Source organism: Opisthocomus hoazin, chromosome 7 (genome assembly GCF_030867145.1).
Source record: "Opisthocomus hoazin isolate bOpiHoa1 chromosome 7, bOpiHoa1.hap1, whole genome shotgun sequence".
Lineage (NCBI taxonomy): Eukaryota > Metazoa > Chordata > Aves > Opisthocomiformes > Opisthocomidae > Opisthocomus > Opisthocomus hoazin.
The window spans coordinates 55,373,561-55,396,672 of NC_134420.1; the positions used below are offsets into that span (position 1 = coordinate 55,373,561).

General features: G+C 41.6%; 1 protein-coding gene across 1 annotated transcript in view; it reads left to right on the top strand.

Annotated features, from left to right (window-relative positions):
• Window positions 1-4,879, top strand: part of KCNK13 (potassium two pore domain channel subfamily K member 13) — an 81,453-nt gene extending 76,574 nt beyond the window's left edge. Inside the window, exon 2 of the mRNA XM_075427317.1 lies at window positions 1,793-4,879. Within this exon, the coding sequence (XP_075283432.1) occupies window positions 1,793-2,685 (893 nt within the window). The 3' untranslated portion in view covers window positions 2,686-4,879. The remainder of the gene's footprint in view (window positions 1-1,792) is intronic.
• Window positions 4,880-23,112: the final 18,233 nt, after the last annotated feature.

The following is a 23,112-nucleotide window of genomic DNA, read 5'->3' on the forward strand; positions in this document are numbered from 1 at the left end:
AGCAGCCTCCACCTTCCTCCCTGCCGGCTGCTTGGGGCAGATCCCACCAGCTGCAGAGAGGTTCCTCTCGTCCATCGGTCTTTACGTGTCTGTCCACAGGGTGGAGGTCATGACTTGCACATAAGCCAGACTGCAGAGAAAATAAGCATCAAAACTAGGATTACAGGGGGATCAGGTCATAGAGGAGCAGGGGAAGGTAGAAAGCAAGTGGATATATTTGTGTGCCACGGGGAACAATGGCAAGAAGTTCTTGTCACGAAGAATGTTTTGTCCGTGTGGTTTGTCACTTGTGCTGTTCCCAACTTCACAGAGCTGCAGTCCAGCTCTCTCTAGCACAGAAATTCGACGAGGAGGCCTGAGCCTTGTATAGATCCTCTGGATGCTCTGGTTTGGCTGTGGATGCAGGCGAAGACGCAGTGACACTCGAGAGCCCACACTTGGGGCTGTTGTCCAGAGGGGGTCATGCCGGAGGGGTGAAGGTGAGGGCTGTCGCTTAACTGTGTGGGGCAGGGGCTGTGTTTGAGAGGAATCTGTGCTGGTAGCAGGTTTCCAGTGAAGGGAAGGTGAGTGTAGCTCAGCACCATTGGAAACAGGGTCTCTTCACATTGCAGTTGTCTGTCTTCCAAGCACAAGCGTATCACACTGAATATGATTTCCTTTATTTCCCAGAGCCTAATGTCTTTATTTCATAACTAACATCTCACAATTACAAAGAGAGGAAAACAAATAGCTGTGCTTCTTGTCCAACATGATTTTTCTCTCCTCTTAGCAAGATTGTTTTGGCTTAATTGATCAGTTGTGTAGTCTCTTATTAATCCTAATAAAACAGCAGCAAAGTTATTTATCATGATTTATCCAATTTGCTCAACAATGTTCTGGATGTGCTTTTTGTTCTTTAGTAATATCTTATTAAAGTGAGAGTGTCTTATCAATAGTTCTAACCAAAACAAATTTACTGTTTGCAGGCCTTAGGAAGGAAGGGATCTGAGAGGAGACTGAAGCACCTCTGACCTGAGAAGTCCCACAACAGGGAATGAGACCAGAGGAGACTTCCATTGACTCACATACAGACTTGAGTTGTGGAGTGGGACACAGAGAAATAGGAAAACTTCAGCAATCCTGATCTAAAAAAAGGGCTAATAACAGGTTACAGACACCAGGGTCAGATGCAGGGCAGCTCTAACGCCTGCTGGGGAACCCCGTGAGGGGCTACTGACCCTGTGTCAGGGGCTGCCTCCTCTGGTGTGCGCTCCCAGTCTGGGCTGCTCCGGCCGGGTTGCCCTGGCCGGGTGATGGGTGCTGGCTAAGTGAAGTTCAGAAAAATTTCACCTTGGGTTACAAAGATCTGGTGGGGACGGACTCCTGCAAGGCAAGAGCCACCCCTGGGTCAGACCCATGGTGCAGAACAGCATCAGAGAGAAGGAAGCAGGTGCGATAACCCTGAAGCCTGGAAGTGATCCAAGGCACAAAGAGGGATGGAGCGAGCCTAGCAACCAGACCAAAATTCAGACCTCTGCTAGACTCTCTTTTCTTTGCAGTGTGTTTTCTTCTGTGTTTTATTTCATTCTGGTGCTGGAGGAAGTGCTGGCATGAGTTTCCTTCCCCTTACTGCTGGGACATGGTCAAGCACAAGTGGGTAACACCTAGGAGGAGTGTCCTCACTTTTTTTCCAGAGCTGAGCTGTACCACAGGGATTTGCTGCCAGTTCATTGATCTGGCCTGTCACAAAACTCCTGACAAAATAACTACAGGTTTATTTTATTTTATTCAGCTGTTCTGTTTTGTCTTCCAGGGTTTGGCATGACCACCCCAGCCACTGTTGGAGGCAAAATTTTTCTGATCTTTTACGGCCTTATAGGATGTGCAGGGACTATTTTGTTCTTTAACCTGTTCCTGGAGCGCTTGATCACCGTCATAGCCTACGTCATGAAGTCCTGCCACGAAAGACAGCTGAAGAGGAAAGGGGTCCTCCCTCACAACGGCCGGCGGGGCTCGGGGACCTCTGAGGTGGACAGCCTGGCGGGCTGGAAGCCCTCCGTGTACTACGTCATGCTGATTTTATGTGTAGCATCACTCATCATTTCTTGCTGTGCCTCTGCAATGTACACACCAATCGAAGGGTGGAGTTACTTTGACTCACTTTATTTCTGCTTCGTGGCCTTCAGCACCATTGGTTTCGGTGATCTGGTCAGTAGCCAGAACATAAAGTATGAGAGCCAAGGCCTTTACCGCTTTGGCAATTTTGTCTTCATACTCATGGGGGTGTGCTGCATCTATTCTTTATTTAATGTGATCTCTATTGTCATCAAACAATCCATAAACTGGATATTAAAGAAGCTGGACTGCGGGTGCTGCCACAGATGCCAAAGAAAATTATTTCGTTCACGGAGGAACGTGGTAATGCCGGGAAATGTGCGCAGCCGGAGAAACATCTCCATCGAGACTGATGTTGTCAATGACAGCGACACAGACGGACGCCGGCTGTCAGGCGAGATGATCTCCATGAAAGACTTCCTGGCCTCCAATAAAGTCTCACTGGCCATCATGCAGAAGCAGCTGTCGGAAACTGCTAATGGCTATCCGAGGCAAATGAGCTCTAATTCAAAGCAAAATGGATTTTCTGGTGGGGTTGGAGCCCTAGCAATTATGAATAACAGACTGGCAGAGACAAGTGTGGATAGGTAAAACAATAACAGTAATAACAGTGAGACAGTGTGAACCATTTGAACAAGTATGGAAACAACGTGAATCAGGTGGAAATAGTTAGGGAGAGAGTGTCGCCAGAAGGTGGGAAGGCTGTGAATGGCATATCTCCTGCTGGAAGACCTCTGATGCTTTTTGGGGGCTGTCACTTAGTGTCTTTGCTCTTTGAATTGCACCAGTCTCAGCCTTCCTTCTTCCCCTTCCTTCTGTTCCGCAAGCAGGTCACTGCAGGAGAAATTTAATTTAGCCTTCAGATCAATTTTCCATGTCCTGTTCTCCTCCATTTGTGTGAAATACAGATTTCAGGATAAGAAATCTCTGTTACAGGAAGAAACCAAGTGTGTCTTCTGAACACATTCTTAATTCAAAGATTGTTCTGGGCTTTCTGTCTTACTCCCATCATACCTGTTTTCTGAAAGTACCTTATCTGAGACCAAAAGAGGAATTAGCCTTTCTCTGTTATATTACAGATCTAATTTAATGGAATAAAAAAACACAAACCATTTTATTTTATATATCACTTCTTAAAATATATTCCTATTGTGCAACAGCTAGGCTTGAAAAGCCATCTTTTGCTGCCATTAAGATTTGTGTACGTCTGGAGTAATTCAAAGAAAGTTGGTAGGACTATTGTGGAGATATTGTGATGTGAATAAGAAGAGAATTTGGCCTTTAGAATCTAATTTAGTCTTCCCTTGAAAAGGATACTGTCAAAAGTGATAGAATAAAAATTTATCCTACTTTTGTTTCCTTCTCTCCTTTTGCAAAATGTGTTCTTTTTTCTAGGCTACTTTTTCTCCTATAATTTAATCACTGTGGCTTTCTGTTTCAAAAATGTCAAATTAAATTGAAAACTGCCGTACTGATGAATTGTATGAATTATTCTACAATAACAGTCAGAGACTTTTCCAAATTTCTGTTCGTATTTTGCTCAATTGTGACTGAAGCAATTGAGTGTCAGCATTATGTCACGCAACTAGTAACTGAGTTTACACAACAGGCTTTAGTACACAATTAGATTGGCATGCCATCATTCAGTATATTGTTATAAGTGACTGTGATCACAAAATCACTTTGGCAGTGTCCTTGTACCTTTCATGTAACTCTGTCATTCTTCACCTGTTTTTCTGGCTTTCAGTGATGATAATGACAGGGTCTTGATTAGGGAAATAGAAAATGTTGAACTCCTCATTTATCTCAATGAAATGCTCCGAGTCTTCATTACGACTAGAAAGGAGACACCAGTGAGAAGAATAATAACAGTGAGAAGAATATGAAAGCAGGAAAATAAGTGATCTTTAATGACAGTGAAATCATCCTTTGTATTAGGTAACTGGAGAAATAAGGGATTAAATTAACATAAAGTCTAGCAAGAATTTAAGGAAGATTGGGCTGAATTCCTTATTCTCCATTAACCATGCAATGCATTAAAGCTAAATAGTATATTAGAGTGTAAATAAGCAAAATTGGCCACAGAGGACCTGATTCAATTCCCCCTGAAAAGAATAGTACCTTCATCAGGATTAAGTGTTTTCTCAGAGCTGGAAAACCTTGCAGAATACTGCAATTTTAGGAAATTTAAAACACCATTATGCAGTTCTTAATTTGTCTCATTCAGAACAACGCAGATAGCCTCTTCAGTTTAATTTTTATTAGGAATTAATATCATATCTTTTTTCTTCGTTGTAGCCAAAAGTTCTTTTATTTAGGTTCATAATACTGTAGAATGACATTTAAATACTCATTTTAAGTAATATTTGAATTTGAAAACAAAAACATACGTCTTGGAATCCTTTCATATAATGAAGTAAACCCAGATATTAAACAAATGTACTTAACTAGTGAAAAGAATTGCAACCTCTTTTGACATATTACAGCTAAAATGCCCTGATTAAAAGTAAAATCCTGCTGTGCCTAGTTAAAAGTAGAGCTTCAAGCTGAAGCCATTAGTCCAACTTCTGGTATCCCTTCATATTTGCATCCGTGTAAAATCTGAGTTGGCTCCCAAACCCTAACTTTGGTGAGAAAAGCAGTCTGACATTTTTTTTTGGGGGGGGGGTTATGAATTAGCAAAAATTGCCACTGAGTTATTTTAGATAATATTATAGTACCCAAGATCCATGACATTGTTACACTTTTTTTTTCTCCCAAGACCTTCTTTGTTTCAACCTCACTGAATAAAAATGCTTCAATATAAAAAGAGAAAACTATTGCTCTGAAGCCTTCTTTCCAAGTTCATTCAGCAGTGTCTCTGACTACTGCCTGTAACTCTAAGATCTTATTGTTACAGAAGTATTCCTCATGCTCCCAACTAGCAGAAATATTTTAGGACTTAACCCATTGCTTAAACAGGGCGCTCATCCTGGGCAGAAGAGCCACAGTCTTGAAAAGACTAAGGTTGGAAAAAACCTCTAAGATCATCAGGTCCAGCCGTCACCCCAACACCACCATGCCTACTAAATCATGTCCCGAAGCGCCACATCTACACATTTTTTTAACACCTCCAGGGATGGTGACTCAACCACTTCCCTGCGCAGCCTGCTCCAATGCTTGACTACTCTTTCAGTAAAGAAATTTTTCCTAATACCCAATCTAAACCTCCCCTGATGCAACCTGAGGTCATTGCCTCTTGTCCTATCACTAGTTACTTGGGAGAAGAGATCAACACCTGCCCTACTACAACCTCCATTCAGGTAGTTGTAGAGAGCAATAAGGTCCCCCCTCAGCCTCCTCTTCTCCAGACTAAACAGCCCCAGCTCCCTCAGCTGCTCCTCATAAGACTTGTTCTCTAGACCATTCACCAGCCTCATTGCTCTTCTTGATGGCAGAAGCCATTCATTAAGATGGTCTTCAGGTGGTTTCAGCTGCTCCCAAGACATGAGGCAGTTACATTGCTCCTTTCCATTCTTTGTGACACCAAGCATCCCATCACCACAGAGGAATCTTTATCAGCTGTTTTCAATAGATCTGAAAACATCTGTGGTTATGAAAGCAAGGGACTAATATGTAGTCTTGATCACATAGACTGGGCGAGGCTGTATGAGATCTTTGGTGTACACTAGCTCTACCTTTGTTGATCAGACCTGACCTTCTGCTCTCTCAAGCCCTGGCTTCCTCATGGCCCGAGCCTGCCAGTTGCAAGGCTTTCTGAGGTGGTTTTGTCATCCGATTTCATGTAAAATCAGAAAGTAAAGGGTGGAATAAGTGCACTGGTTTTGTCTAATCATCTCTGTTCAGGTGTGAATTGACATTCCAGAGACAAAGGACCAGTACGTTCTGTGACAGTGTCATCTTGGATCATGATGTCCTCAAAAGACCTCTGACCTTGTCATTGAGTTTCCCCTCTAGAAGCCATGCTGAATGTTGAATGAGGTAGCTTCACCTAGGAGACCCATAGAATTCTTAGAGAATATTTGGGGATAAACAAGAAGACTTTTCAGGTCAGAAAGGGAGATTTCTGACTCCAGTCCAATGGTAGTACTACAGTTGTTTTCTCTAAAGGCATTGGACAGAGAAATCCCAAAAAACTCAGTTCATAATGTAGCATCTGGTTATTAAAGTCAAAAAATACGTGGTGATATAAGCATACGTGTGCCAAAAAAGCCGAATTTAGCATAGGAGTGACAAATGCTCATCCTGTGTGAAAAATAAGTTACAATAAAAATACAAACAACATTGCATTTCTTGCATTGCTTTTTAAAGTAGTCATGAGGAGTAAAAGGAAATAACATCAAATAGGCAAGGATCTATTTTCAAAGCTGTGTAATATCTTAATTTTAGTGCCATATTGCTTAGCACTAGAATTTCAGTCCATGAGACAGAAACCTGCTTTCAAAATTACGGAGTTTCCCCACTGCCTGCTATGAATTTTCATGGTGGCTAATGAGAAATGTGTGTGGGCTTTTTAGTGCAAAAATGGTTTTGGGAAAATCTTAGATGTACTGAGGCGCTGAATCTGCACTCAACAGGTCAGAAGTACCATTAAAATCAGTGGGTTAAACAGCAAGTTGAAGCCCGACAGACTGAAACTGAAAGTCCTTAATGGACTGATTTCCTGCAAGCTGGACTTATAGTTCTGCCACACCTTAATAATATCATTAGTGTACAATATAATTATTGCACATTGAAAGGAAATATCTAATGTTAACCAAAATACAATCATATAAGTAAATGTAGCTCTTAAGTTTTTCTGCCTAGTCTTAGGTTTTGTAAAATTTATGTATCATCAGATGCTTTGCTGGATATGTAGGTGTCAAAGGAGCTACATTCTTTTATCTCTGCAAAGGACATGGCCCTCTGTTTACAAAGATACGAATAGGCTTTTCAAAAGCATCTAATTTCTCCTGAAAGTCAATTCATTTCCCACCGCACATTGACTTTCAGTAGGAGACAGGTACCTAATTCCCTCAGGCAATGTCAGAAGCCTAGTTGTGGTTTTGAATCTAAGCTGACCTGACAGTGTCCCTGAAAAGTTCAAACACTTGGAGCAAGGTTGCAGTGCTGCAGCACAGTAATAGCTGAATTCATTTATTTAAAAGCCTTTTATGGTAAAAGCTTCACATCAATCAAATGGCACAAGCAATGTTTACAGTTAGTTTGATTTAATCTTGGCCTCTGCCAGTTTTAATTATATTTGACACATTTATAAATTGAATAACAAAGAGAAGGTTGGGCTGGGCATGAAAACCAAACAAACTCCATTTCTCAGACTGAGTTAATCAAGAGAAAGAGGTCAAGTTGGGGAGGAAGCTTTCTGATTAACATTATATTTGAATAAAGTTCCTCTGGAGGTGGAGGGTATTAAGTTTTTTGGATGACTCCTTCTCCAACAGCTGCGGAAGCAGAGCCATTTGCTATGACACTCCGATGTCCCCACTCTGTGAGCCTTGGCTGAAAGAAGGGTCAGCATTTCATTCAGTACAGTTTGCATCATTTGTTGTTTTGAGTTGTTACTAATATTTGGCTAATACCACAATATCTTGGACCCTTCAAGAAATAGTAAAGTTCTTTTGTCCAATTTCATGTACAAGCTTAGAAGAATCACCACGTATTGTCTTTCCCCTGGGCAGAAAATACTACCAAACAGACAAGTACGATCTTTCTATTTGAGAACTTTCACAGTAGTATTTTGCTTAATCTGGGCAATGGAAATACAGTCCCTCCCCTCTCCCTTATTTTGCAAACATCTCTTGGCAACAATGCCTACATAGTACTCTGTGCTGACTGCTGAAAAGATCACATTTCACTAGGAAAATTACAGCCTTTGCTCATCAAGGTGGACTAACACAGTTCTATTCTTTACCAAATTCAAGAGAAACACAGTGTGAACACAAAGAATGACACTTCTCGTCCAAGTAGTCAGAAGCTTTTTGATATGGCCCATGTTTATAGAGCTGTTTCACATCAAACCAGAGAAAAACCCCATCACTGCAGATTTTCAAAAGCATTAGTAAATGTAAAAACAACCTTGTGGAATAGATACAGAGACTTATATTTTGGTTTTCTACAGTTCCACTCTAATATTTGCCTACAGTTTTCATGATTTGACATCATTTGCAGTAATACAATAAAGAATATAAATTTGAAAATATTTTGAGAAGCATACCAGTGGGATTTGTTTAAAATGAAATGTCCTTTTCCTCAGGCTGTGTAGCTTTTTATAAAGAGAAAGTTGAATTAAAATTAGAACTAATGGGGTCTCTTTTCAAGCAAGTGTGCCAATTTCTGGATTCTAAACAGATTTCCTATTAGGTGTCCATGCAGAAGCTCCCAGAGAGAGGCAAGATGGCATAGTTTTCAAACTTCATCTTTTGAAATGTCTTTCAAAGCTATTCTCCCTTTTGAAGAAATAGAACACTGTCAATGTTTTCTGTTCATGGTCTTCTCTGAAAAAAACAACCTTGCTTTTTGATATCTTTAGAAGAAAAAGATGCACGTGAAGAAAAATGAAAATAACCTCATATAACCTTAACATGTACTGCTTGGAGCTGCTAAAATGCTCCTCTTTTTACTTACTCAAAGTTTGGGTCAGAGTTTAATTTCTCCAGCTCACCAAAGAGGTTCAGTCTTCTTAGTGAACAGCCACAGTTCAAGAGCTTTAAAGTATTTGTTCATCTGTTCTAAATGCTGGGAATGAGCTGATGGTATGAATAGTGAGTGCTGTGCTAAGTCTGTTAGAGTTAAAAAGGCTGGAATCACCATTGTTCACATCTCTGCAATGGTCAGGGGATGCTCTGTGACCAGTAGAGACCCTATGGCTGCAGTAGCAGCAATTGCTAGCTGTGAACCTCTGGGTGTCACCTTGTCTGCATCTAGCGTACAGGGCCAGAAGTAAACAGAGATAATGCTGTCCAGAACCACCAGTTCCGAAATTCACAGAATAATTTACTCTGGAAGAGGCCTGTGGATGCCGTCTAGTCTCCAAACCCTTTTCCAAAACAGGTCCAGCTAGTTCCTGCCCATCTCAGTGCAAATGTCTGTGCTTTGCTGCGTGATGCTGCTTCTGCGTGTAGCACTGTTCACAGTGTGCTGAAAGTGCCCTTCTCTCATGAAATGTTGACCACCGCCCCACACCAAGAAGTCACAGCCCTTCCTCTGCAGCTATTGCATTTGAGCAAATACGTAGCTCTAAGTTAAACAGATTTCTTTGTAAATAGTATCTAGGCAGCTGCTTTTCTCAGCCTAATACACAGCAGATGGGTATCTTGATCCCTCTGTATCGTTATTGTTGGCAGTCTTATTAGAGACGGCAAGGGCTGAAAAGGTCAGTCAGTCTGTCAGCCCTAGGCTCCTAGGCAGAGGAACCCTTGGCAAGCAACCCATAGCATCTTGGCTCTGCACATTGGATTTGGCTGCGTTCTCAGCTCAGGAACTGATTCTGCTCCACTGAAATCAATGGAGACTTTGCTACTGGGCTCTTTATCTGCCATATTTCACAGGAATTAATTTCACTTTACAAAGTAATTCAAAGAAATATTGACTATCCTTTTGCTTTGCTTTTACCGCTAGCTGTGCAATTGCTAATTTTACTCATGCAGTACTGTGTTCTGCACCATCTTATTACCCAGGGACCTTTATTTGGTCTACAAAATACTAATCTCCTTACAAGCAAGACTTATTCAAAGTTGAAAGTATCCAGATTATTATCTCTAAGAATTGTTTGGTAGTCAGCCATTTCCTCAGCTGGAAAACTCTGGCAAACCTCACATTTTCCCTGAAACTTCCTGCGGTTCTCCAAGGGCAAGTTTTGGTCTGTGCTGACTGCCTGTGTCAGCTTGTTCTTTCCCTCACCTTTATTCCCTCAGTCCATATCTGCAAGGTCCTCTTCCCTCCTTTTTTCCTTTCCATTCATCTTTGTCTCACTTCACCAAATCCTTCTCCTAGCCAAATATACCATGGGGTTTGCCTGTGTTGAATATTGCACTTGAAAGTGGACTCACTGTCCAAAAAGGATTCTTGTAAAATAAACACCTCTTTATTCAGTATGGATTCAGAGCCATACCTCATCCATTAAATGTCATGATAAAGATGTGGTTTTATTATTTTTCATTTGTACTTCCACTGAGAGTACCAAGACAGTTTTTAGGAAGTTGGAATTAAAGTATCACATACAGGTACTTGGATGGAGAGCAGCAGAAGTGTCTTTGACTGCTTGAGAGCTGGAAGGGGTATTCTGCCACTTTTTGTACATCCACTTGGTCTGCAATTTTCATGGACATTTATGTTCTCTATGGGTGCCTTCAGTAAAGGCTAATGAGTTCATTAAGCTTCACGGTATCAATATTTGTTGCTTTTGGCTTACTATATTTTTAGTAAATGAATGCATTGCTCTGTGAGCACGGTAGCAATCAGTAACACTGTAGACTTCCCCATGTATTAGGGCAACAATAGTCTTGACTTCAGTTTTCTTCCTTTGATAAGGACTAATCTTCATGGCTGCTATAAAAAACAACGATGGCATAGATGATAAAGATTTTTATCTCATCAGCTTCTTAGCCATGATTTGACTGGCATTTGAGTAGAATTTCTCCCATCAGTACCAGAGGCAATAATAGGACCTTCTTAAAGCATTTTTGCTTGATGCCTTATGGGACAAAGTGCATGGAATCGGACTGTACATATGTGTCTGTGTGCCTCTGCTCTGTTATAAACATTGGCCAGTTTCAAACAAAATTGCCACAGGGAGAGGTCTCACACAGAATCGACTTCCTACACCTTTTGATAAATGTTAGCACCCCACCTGAGAAAAAGTCTGAGAGGCAGGCTTGCAAACTGTTAGGTGCAAGAACAGCCACACAAAGCAGGGCAAGAGGAAAAGAAAGTGAGGCACTAAGAGAGAATGGTGTTCCAAGTGTCCCCTCAGCTGAGAAGGTGTCAAACAGAGCCTACACCTCCCCAGACTCGCAGCACAGATCCAAAGGCAAAAGAGCTTCGTGTGGTCCAGTGAAGACAGACGTGCATTTGCCTCGTAATGTATCTAGCTGTTAGTAAAAGTAGCCGTCCTTGACTGAGAAATTGTTTCATATCAGCAGTTAAATTTTCTGACCTTCTTTCTAGAAATTCCTGAAATGCCAGGTCCTGAAAAGCATCAAAAAAAGTGTGGTGATATTTCAGAATTGCTAAAAAAAAAATCCCTTTGATCCGCCAAGATTTAGATTTTTTAATTTATAGCCATATCAGCTTCTTTTGCTAGCTGTCCTGAGCTCTGTTACTTTCTTTGGATGCTGAAGGCTTAAAGGCCCTGTGCTTAAACAACCAAAACTATAGAAAAATGGTCACTGTATTTGCAAAAGATTTGGTCCTTGTTTGACACCAAGTAACAGGTCTGTGCAATTTGAGGAATTAGTATCCGCAGACCACAGTCTATGGCGATAAGAAAAGGGAGAACTTTGTCATTTTCTTAATGAATTTCCAGTGTTACAGATTCCGTAGTTGTCCCAGGCAACCTATTGCAGAGCATCAATAACTTCACTTTTAAATGTTTTTCCAAATGTTTAATTTCACTCTCCCTTGTTACAGCTGAGGAAAATTGTTTGCATTCTAGCTGTGCTGAATACAGGCGCAGAACATTCTCTTCCTTTTCCACAGGAAGGTATTTTTTAAAATATCTCCTCTCAGCCTTTGCTCCTCTAGACTAGAAAAATCCTTTTCTATATGTGATGTTTTCTAAAGTTCCTCTATTGTGCTCCAGACTGTCTGGTTGATCCACTTTTTTTTAAAAAAGGTACTCAAATACTCTGTTCAGTTTTGGGCTCCTCAGTACAAGAAGGACATTGAGGTGCTGGAGCGTGTCCAAACAAGAGCAGCGAAGCTGGTGAAGGATCTGGAGAACAAGTCCTGTGAGGAGTAGCTGAGGGAACTGGGGTTGATTAGTCTGGAGGAAAGGAAGCTGAGGGGAGACTTATCACTCTCTACAACTATCTGAAAGGAGGTTGTAGTGAGGTGGAAATTGGTCTCTTCTCCCAGGTAACAAGTGATAGGATGAGAGGAAATGGCCTGAAGTAGCTCCAGGAGAGGTTCAGATTGGATATTAGGATAAATTTCTTCACCAAAAGGGTTATCAAACATTGGAACAAGCTGCCCAGAGAAGTGGTGGAGTCACCATCCCTGGAGGTTTCAAAAGAGGTGTAGATGTGGTGCTTAGGGGCATGGTTTAGTGGTGGATTTGGCAGTATTAGGTTTATTGGTGGACTCGATTATCTGAAGGGTCTTTTCCAACCTAAATTATTCTATGATTCTATACAACATCCTTTTCATTTAGGTTCTAGGCTGATATTTGCTATTTTAAAACACTGTTGATTCATGTTCATGTTGTCATGTGTTATTAGTGTCCAATTCTTTTTTGCAAAGCTGTTACCTAAACTGTAGTGCCTCCCTGTATCGTTGTTGAATTACTTCTATTTTTTCAGATCCCTGTCCCATATCCATTTTGCTTTGAATCCTAGTCCTTCAACATCTTTGCCACTCCTGGCTACCTGAGGTCATCTTCAGACTTAAATATTGTGTTCTCTATTCCATCATCCCAGTTACTAATAAAAATATTGACCCAGGGCAAGTCTTGCAGAATATAGTAGATACCTTCTTCTAGTCTGAAACTAAACTATCGCTCTGTACATACTGTTATCTGAATACAGTTTCCCAATCAATTTTGCACTCATCTTGTGTTAGTTTCATTAAGTGTAAATGACAGTAAGCTGCATTGCAAGACTTTTGTTCCAGGTCGTGAGATATGAGCCAGAAAATATTTAGCTTTCAGATACGAGTGAATCTGCACAACTGATTAGTAGGGTAAAAAGTAGTTATTTTTTATTAATTTAAAATCAAACAAAAGGAAATCTTGATTTACTGAGCCACAAAACTCCACTCTGCCCTTCTACAGTTACGTCTTCTAAAATAATTGTGTTCCCAGAGCTACAGAAGTGGGTGAATCTACATGAAAGATTACCTTGAAAAATTCAATCTGAAAAATACAAAAGTACTTTGGCAATATATGGTAGGATTTGCTTTGGGTTTTTTTCCTCCACACCAGGAGGAATCTGTTCCAATGATTAAAACCATTTTTAAAAAGTCAAACAAGAGCATGAAATATTTTTCTGTAAATATAATTTCAATTTTAATTTAAGTTTGTACACCAAATCCTATTTTAGGTGAGATTACACTAGACATATGTAACCTGATTGGCTAAAAGTATTGAAACACAAAATAACTTTTTTTTGCATGTGTGATGAAAAGGTTTTTTGAGAACAATTTTCCCTTGATGTATCGGGCTGTTGATTATCTTTTTGAAACATTGATCTCCAAGAGGACAGGAAAAATAGAGCCATGTGACCACCAGATCATAGAAACTTCCTTGCTTCGATCCCCAAACAAACCTTGTGAATTTGTAATGAATATGCCGAATGTGAGCGAGTTCATTATTTATTCATCTAAGACATCTTGGCTCCTGGTCCACTAGGCAAATGCTTTTCTAACGGAAAAAAACCCAACATGTAACATGTACTTTGCCTTCCCATCAGATACCCATCCTAGGTAAATATTCCTTGCAGGGAACTTGGCCTGTGCTAAGGCTTGCTGGAGGGAAATCATGCTGCTCCCTCTCATAATCCTGGAGAGTTACACATTAGATATACAAAATCTGCTTTGTAGGAAGTAGGTCAACACAGTGAAGCCATCACTCTCTTGATTTTTATGAACTTTGAATGGGCTCATGGGAGGAGCTCTATCATGGCTGTTTGGCAACAGTGATAACTGCAATAAGCAGTTTCCAGCACAGAACAGCACAGACCTAAATGGGGCCTCTGGAAGCAAATACAAGTTAATAATACTAGAAATCAACAGAGACAATGTAGAACAGGGCCAAAGAGAGTAAAGTGATGAGAACTCACTAAACACACTCCTCATTTTTGAGTACCATTAGGATTTGACACTAGGTGTCGATGAGGACTAGATATAGGTTGAGACTTTTTGAAGGGAAGCACCGTTCTCCTCTAAGATGCATAGTAAAGTGGGAAATTTTTAGGTCTGCTTTTTCAAGAGGTTGCTCCTAAGTGTGTAAGCGAAAGAGCCTGCTGCATGCAGCATCTGGTAATCGTATTGCCATGGTGAGCTGCAGCAGGGGAATATGTGGTAATCAAAGCATGTTTCTGTTATTATTACAGGAAAGGAGTATTCTTCCAAAGGGAAGAGAAGGACTTAAGTATCTTAAACTTAACCGGGTTATTCCCAAATGAGAAAGTTTCTAAAAGACTTAGATGACTTAGGTGACTGAGCCTCAAATTAGAGTTATTTTCAGCCAGGTTCCATAGGCCACTTTAAAACAGCGGCTAAGTTTCCAACAGCAGTCAGGTTTGACGATCCCCTTGTACCGCAGCTCCACAGAAGGTGGGCAATGCGGTCCTGTCACCCCAAATGCCTCCTTCAACACAATCACGGCCACCACATACTTCCCACTCTGCACACTGAACTGGGGCCCCTCTGCGCCTGGGGGCTGCCAGGTTTGCAGTAGCAAGGCATTTCCCTGTACTTGCGGTTTGTGATCATGGTTATCCAGCTCCGCTTTTCCTGGGGAGGGGGCTGGCCACCACGCCCCAGGGCACCCACCCGCAGCCCTGTGTTCGGCGGCAGAAAAGGTTGTGCCTCTGGCTGCCTGCATGGCCTCCGAGGGAGGTTTCGCTGCCCAGCCTGCAGTCTGGGCGCCAGGACCCCCTGCACGCTTCTGCAGCAGATGCTTACAGGGATGGGTAGTTTTGGGAGAGCTGTAGGATGAAATTGTAAGATTCTGCTCAGACATTCTTTTACTTTAAAAGCCCGTCTACTAACATAGCTAGCAAAAATCATCATAAACAAGTTTTCCTGTGAGCAGTGGAACTAACAATGCCTGTTTGCATACATATGTCTGATGTCCCTTATACTTGTTCCTTGTAATGACTGTAACATCCATGTATTCCCTATATGACCAGCAAAGCATTCCAGCCCCTTTATTTCTGTTCCCAAAGACACCCTAATCCAACACGCTGCTGGATATCCAATATCAAATATTCAGATAGTGTCAGCTCCTTCCTGTAACCATAGTGAGCCCTACTATGATATCCTAATTATTTTCCACATTTTTAATACCCCTGTCTCCAGCATTGCACCCTGCCCCCTGGCCAGGGCATGCTAAGCTGGCGGTGGCTGGGCAGGCTGCTAACAGGCCAGGTAACAGCTTGCCCTGCCCTTCCCTCAGGCACACTTCTCTCCTAGGCACTTATCTTCACAAAATTTGTAGAAATGTAATATCTTTCATAATTCTACCCCTGAATCAAAGCAAGAGATTCAAGTGCTCTCAGAAAGTCCAAACAGTTGTGTTCCCAGCTCATTACGAACAAAAATTGTGAGCAGGAGGCTGTAACCATGACAAACCTCTAATATTAAACAGGTATTGTGATGGGGGGGAAGGAATCTGCGCCTGACTCAGTCCAGCTGCCAGCACAAATCCTCTAATAACTAATCAAAATCAGAGTATTCCAGGAAAGAAGATCAGAATATTTCATGGTCAGTGGAAAACCTGAACAAAGAATAATATTTCACATTCATAGAACTAGAGATAACTCTGAGGCACTCCAGAAACACTGTGTTATTAGCAGATGTAATACCACAAACCACTTGAGTATATTCTATTTTAAAGTGAAAACATTAAACTGCATGAGATGGGTTCTGAATGATATTTATAGAGGTAAGTAAAAAGCTATTGCCTGTATCTCCAGAGACAGCTGAATGGTGACATCTGCTCAAGGTGCAAACAAACTGAAAAAGAAGTAGCATGTTAAACTGTATTAAGAAGATGTGTTATTGTGCTAGATAGATCATACACATGTCCTCATCCTGGTTATTATTGTAATAGCTTGACAAAAAGACAATTACAAAAGCTGAAAAACAAAGCCCAAGGAAAAGCAATTTAAAAAATTCAGCTCAGGGGTCCCTAAATGCTTATTTCCAAGGCACACACATAGGAAAATAAAAAGTCAGGACTATTTGCAGATCTGAGTCATGAAAGAAGTGTGAGCCTTGCTTACACTGTGACTGGGAAGAAGAGGACACAGGGTACGCCTGAGAAAAGCCAGTCCTTCAGCATGAGCTCTGCCAGGTGCTCAGGAGGGCAGCTATTCCCTCCTGTGCAGGTACAACAGGAGCAAGGCTCATGCATGTCACCTGAGGCCCAGGGTGCCCAGCAGAACCACCACTCACAGAGTAAATGGAACAGAACAGATAAATATTGGAACCCATTTTGTTACTTCTATTGAAAGAATTAAAAAGGATTGACTTGGAATAAAATGCCAAAAAAAAGGCAAATAAAAGGGAATAAAGCGCACTTTTAAGATTGTGTTTAGTTAAAGCAGAAGAATAATCATGTAAAAATGCAGTAGAATCTTAAAAAATGCATGTCTACATAAATAATGATCATACTGTCTGACATGAAATAATGCTTCTGAATTGTTTTTCTTCCAGGCAGATAATGTTAAGAAAAAATTGCCCTCTCCTGCAAAACATACATTTTTAAAATAATGCATGTGAAGGTTTTCTCTTTAGCAGTTGGCATTAAGGACTTGGAACCAGACCAATAAGCCTCTACAGTTCTCTTAAACACTGTTTCCCATGTTACTAAACTGCTCGGGAAGTACATGAGCAAAGCAATTTTACTTTAGAAATCTATCTGTGCTAAAAACAATATAGAACCTGCAACAGAATATTTATTGACAAGACAAAATGCATGTTTATATACTGCAACCAGAACACACATTTAAAGATTTTCTCCTCCTCTGAAAAGTGTTCAGGAAAGCAGCAGGTTTGTTACAAACAGGTGCAAACTCCCAAGTTTCTGTCTAGCTTTAGTAAATGCTGTGAACTGCTTAAGGGCGAAGCAGTCACATGAACATATTTTTCAGGTGGGGTTAAGCTGAGAGATTTATACTGGAGAAGGATTTGGTCTTTGGCACAGCGGGACCCAAATATTAGGCCAGCTCCTTCCCATTAAGGTAACTTACTGCTCTCTCCATGCCTTCTGGAGTGCTCGCACTTCTGATTCTTGCAGCAGTTAGGCATTACAATACCAGTAGGCATACAGTGTAGACATACATTTACGTTAAAAGACCTGTAAGGAAATGGATACTAGTGTGGCTAATAGATGTATGATGTATGAATCTTTTAGACTGCATTTTAAGTGTTGTATTCCATCATCATATTCTACTTTAACAGCTATTTGCTTTTTGCAGAGATTGGGAATTGGTACATAAGCCTAGCATCAGGGATTAGGCTAATGTTCCATGAAGATGGGCAACTGTGATAATGTATTATTCAAAACTCACCTCTTATCAGATTCAAGTAATTCAAAGTGATTTTCCCACTATTTCTTGAATTACCTATTCATTTGATGACACTTTCTCTTTGAGGGATATTGAGTTATCAGCCAGCTATTAGAAAGATTGGAGCAGCGTGCTGAAAGCAGTAAGGAAGCATAAAACCTGACCCTATAAAGGCACTATTGTCACCGAGTTTGGCTCCCGCAAACAAGGAGCTATGAGAGTATTGATAGCATACAATCCATTTATTTTTGTGCCCAGAAATGGTTTGTAAATTATTTAAAATTAAGATACTGATATTTTTCTACTCAATAAAAGATAGCAATGATATCATATACGCATAGACAAATTTTTTTCACGTAATGCTGACCAAAACTATTTGCTTAGCACTACAAACCAGCAGACATTAGAAAACCAGTTGTTTTTTTTTTCCAAATGCCATTTCAGAGTGCGTGTAAGGGCGGGACGGGCAGCACTGCAACAAGGCACAGAAACGTATGGCTGGTGGTATGGGGTGCAGCTGGGGTTTGGCACTTTGCAACACAGAAGCAAAGTGTTTGCCCAGGTCAAACAGCTGCTGTACAAGTGAGATTTCAAGCCTTTCAAGCGAGACGGCTTTTTGTTGCTCCTGCCATATGACGGGGAGCAGCCTGGCCACCACTGCAGCTCCCAAAGCAGAGGGCTGCTCTCAGCCCCACACGCGGGCCCTGCTCCCCCTGCTCAGAGCTGCTGGGTGTTTTGGGGAGGCACTGGGCGATCCCTTGACACCCAGTGGGATGAAGGCCAGCTGTGAGCTGGGGGGGGAGCAGGGTGCCATGGCCTCTGCCCTGCAGGGCTGCGCTCAGCGGGGAGGGCTAGGGCGAAAACCAAGCTTCGAGGCACTGTGATAGACCGCTGCCTGAGACCTGCCGAGGGTGGGTGGGTCTGGATGAGACCCTGCTGAGGGTGCGGCCCAGGGGTGGCCAGGCAGGGCCATGGGGATGATGAGAAGCCAAGGCCGGGCCAGGACAGGGCCCATGGCAGGGCCGGGCAGGGCTGTGGGGAGCTGGATCCCTGCTGCAGTGTCACTGGGACAGGGGCTGACAGGGGGCCCTGGGTCCTGGGCAGGGTGGGAGAGGCCAGTCAGGGCCAGTGAGGCCCTCAGTGCCCTGACTCAGGTGGGGTTTCCCTGGTGAGGGCGAGAGCTCTGGCTCAGATGGCCGGGGCTGCCCCTAGGCATGGGTCTTCCAGCTGGCAGAGCTGAGAAACAGACATTTTAGGCAGGAGCTGCTCAAGGGGAGGCGAGAGCACGATGAGGTTGGTGGTTTGCTTCAGCTCAGTTTCGGTTCCCCAAAGAAGCCTCACCAATGATGGCCCCAGACACCACCAGCTGTTGGCTCTGCATGGTACGGCACAACGTGGCTGCTCCCTCGCCACGCTGCGAGGTCCCGCCATGCCCTGTGACAGGAGAGACGATCAGTGCTCACTGCCAAACGAAGTGCCAGTCAGTTAAATCCTCTCTAATTTAATTTGCCTGTCACAGACTCAGGCCATTTTGTGTGAGAGTGTCTCTAACCCTGTCTATTAGTTTATTAGCAGAGCTTGTCAAAATGCTCTCATCCTTCGGTCAAACAGCTAAATGAGACATTTGTCCCTTCTAATGTGATGTATCAAATCCATCCATACGGCTCCCACGCATGCTGTTTGCTGAAAGGCAGATGTTTCTGTTAATTGGAACTCAGTCATGACAATTAATAAGTTTTTTATGTCTTCAGTTCTATTTTTTCAGAAGTTATTTGTTGTGGCTGAGTTTGTGCTCCTGACAAACACCGTATCAATGGTGATCGGGGGGAGAAAGCAGTTCCCACACAGGAAATAAATGATCTGCATTGTTCTCAAAGCATAACCTGGGGTCTGTGTTTTACAGATTCCTGAAGGCCTCTCCTCCTGCTTTGCTCAGTTTAAGATAACAAATGCTGCAGCAAGATGCGTTGACTTTGTGTAAGTGGAGGACAAATATTCAGGTTGAAATCCCTGTTGGAAAAATATGATCAGACCTGAGTTTTGTTCTGCTGAAAAGCAGACTCCTATATTCCAGGTTAGTGTCTCAGTCATGAGGTCATGGATTGCTTTCAGTAGGGTATATCCGTCTTAGAAAAATGTTACTTCAGGCCTGGAAAATTCTCCAATTAGTAAGTGACAAAAAAATTGAAATTATTAGGACGATTAGCCAAACTGGTGGGAAAAAGATTAAGGGTCCTTCCAGGCACTTGTTCATTTGAAAACTAACCTTTGTGATACTGCTGGGATCATTCTTGAAGCTGAGTTTACATGGGCTCTCCCTAGCATGTCCCATAGTTCATGTTGCCCTTTCCTCCACACCAGGATTTGCTAGAGGCTTGTTGGAGAGCAGCTCAGATCACCCCTTCACTTGTGCCACCAATTCCTTTTGAAGGAAACCTGAAGGTAAGTGCAGGTCTCAAGCCCAGTCTCTGGATATGCCACTGATGCATGGCCAGGGAAAGCTGGGGGACCAGAGCTGCAGCATAGGTCAGGGGAGATCTTTCCTGTAGCCTCAGCTCAGCATGTTTCACACTTCTGACGTCTTTATCTTCCTAGCACAATTATACAGACAAAAGGCAATAACTAATGTCACAGTGGGGACATTACTCCACTGCCTTTTTTTTTTTTTTTTTTAACCAAGAGAGAGTTTGTTCTGAGGCATAAAATTCTAGTGATCTATTTTGGTGAATAGCTGGGATGGTGAAGGAGTCTGTTGTGCTAGATAAAAAAAAAAAAAGCACACCATTTTCATCTCGGCTGAGGCGCACTGTCCATGGCACGAGGGACTGACGGTGGATCAGGCCTGATAAGTACTTACCAAGCTGACACAGGACAAATGCATGAAAATGTGAGTGTGAATCTGGTTGTTCTTTATTCATTGGCTGTCAGTACCTTTGAACTTAATATTATTTTCATTTCCTCTCTCTGTTCCTCATTTCCAGTGCAATCAATACCAACCAACAAGGACTCTGTTAGGAATGTGTTGTGCTTTACTTTGAGCAGCAGGCTTGTTTGATGTTAATAGCTTTGAGTACATGATGCCAGCTTGTTATTACCCAACATTACCCTTCCTTCATTATCAATGCCAACAAGACTAGAGGAGCTTCTGTGAAGCTAGAGGTATTGAAGATTCATGTTCTGCCCCTTCGCTCTTTTTGGTATGTTCAAATCCTGAGTTTAGGATCCTGCCTTCCAGACACCGAATCTTCATCAATTCTGGTGACGATTAGAGTTGGAACTGAAAGCCTATCCAAAAGATTAGATCTTCAGACAAGGCTAGTGCACTAGCATGGTAATGGAAGATGACAGAAGAGGCTATGCAATGTTTTTTGTACTCTTCATCTGTCTGCATTCCAACTTGTTTCCTTTAGTGAGTAACCACTTTTTCTGGGGTTTTTTTTGGTCTTTGAGTTCTAGGAGTCTCAGTCTTCAGATGAAATAACCACAAGTTCTGCCATTTTTTCCAAATAAAATGTTACTTCTGACATTTATTGCATAACTGGTTTCTCTTAGTGCTTAGTAGCATAGTCCTAATGAAGTAGTGAGGCAGATTTTGGATGCGGGTTTTTTCAGTTTGTATGTTTTCTGCTTTGTCTGGTTACTCTAATCATGTCTGAAAGCTTTATTCTTACTCTAAGGGTTGGCCAAGTAGATTAAACTAACTTTTGACAATGCATTTGTGTTTACTCATACTGAAAGCAGCAGAATTGTGCTTCATGTCAAGTTTCATGGGCCTTTCTGCTAAACTTGTCCTCTTTTTCACTTTTAAGACTCCCACAATTTGCTGATTACTTGCTGTTACTCCGTGATTGACTCAGAGGTTTTCATTGCATGCCAGTACCACTGTGGTAATTTAAAACCACTTGTTGCTGATGAAAATTAATGTAAGTGGTCTCTTTTACCTCTCTTGACCATTATTTTTGAGCTGAATGTCAGAAGCTGTGCTCAGAGGAAGTCTGCATATGCATATTGATAGAAATCTGTGGACACTCGTGGAAATTTGCTACTTAGTACACTGGCAGTTTCCTCTGCATTTATGGCCCTCTGTTTTCCCCCTGCATATAGCACATGTTGCACCCTTATGAATCATTTATCTGATATACAGGAGCAAAATGAGTTTCGAATATCTTCCTGTACTGCAGTCTTCTGCTTCTAAATGAAAACGTTTGATTGAAAAGGAGATGATTGAAGGTTCCATTTCTCTCTGATTGTTACACCAGGGTTCTTGAAGCCTGTTTAAATGGAATTTGTGATGGACAGATGACCTCAAAAAGAACAAGGAAACACTTTTCTCCTTTCCATTCTTCATTTGCAGAAAATATAGAATACTTCATTCTGTCTTCTCCAGGAACAGCTACAGTAAAAAATTATATTGAGTCACGTGATGTTACCTCAACTTTTGCCTTAGACAAAAGTTTAGTATTTTTCTTTGGAACTACTAATTTTACAGGTGACAGGTTTTTTTGCAAGCCTGTAAGTGCACAGTTCAAAACCATGGAAGTTTTTTCTTGCTCTCCAAGAGAAAATAACTGTAAAAGTAACAACATTGAGGAGATCTGGAGTATGTTCAGATAAGCAGCTTCAGGCATGACTGCAGCAGGGAAAACAGTAGAGTAAAGGTCTGGCAGCCTGGGTTTTATTGTGAGCTGAGAACGAGAGCACAAGGTGCCTAGGGATTCTGCCCATGCAATTGCTCTATGTATAGGCAATCTGCTAATGTGTTTAAGGGTTGTGCTTTCATTGCCACTGTTGTCCAGATAGCTAATTTAAAAACAAGCAGCGGATTTATTTGCACATGCTACTGTCATACCTAGAGTAAAAACGTCAGATTGTTCCTAGATGTTAAAATTGCTTGAATTTAAGCAAGGGGTTTTTCTAAGAATCCTGCAGAAAAGAGTCCATCTCAGCTTATTTGGATTATCTCCTCCAAGACTTCTCTTTTATTTTGCAAATGTTTCCCTTATCTATGTGCTTTTCCTTGGACAGTAGCCAAAAATTCAGAGAATGATAACACTAAATAGATTAAATGGCAGCACTTCGTAAGTGTATGCTTTGTTTCATATTGTATCTGTAGCAGCCTAGGAAATGAGGCTGAACTGAAATCCCCAGTGCAAGATCATAGCCCAGACAGTGCAAGAGAGATGATTGAGATACATCCCAGAGACATATTCAGTTAAATTTCCTTTGAAAACTGCCTGATTTATCTCTTGCATGTATATGTGTGTTTTATATTAGCTCTAAACAAATCTTAATATGTTCACCTTGCATAATCCTTTTTCATGTGTTCACTTTTTTTACTGCTGTGTATCTTTCCTCCCAACTTTCAGAGTTGTTTGCCTCTTAATGACTTGGTAGTAGACAAGTTTTATGGTAAAAATACTTCAAATTACTTACTCTACCATTGAACATCCTGGAGATAGAAGTAACAGAGTGTCTACAGTAGGAAAAGGGATGACAATTTCAGTTAACTGTAAGCCTTTTAACAAACCCACGTCCACCTAACACTTTGTGGCTATCACCATGCAGCATG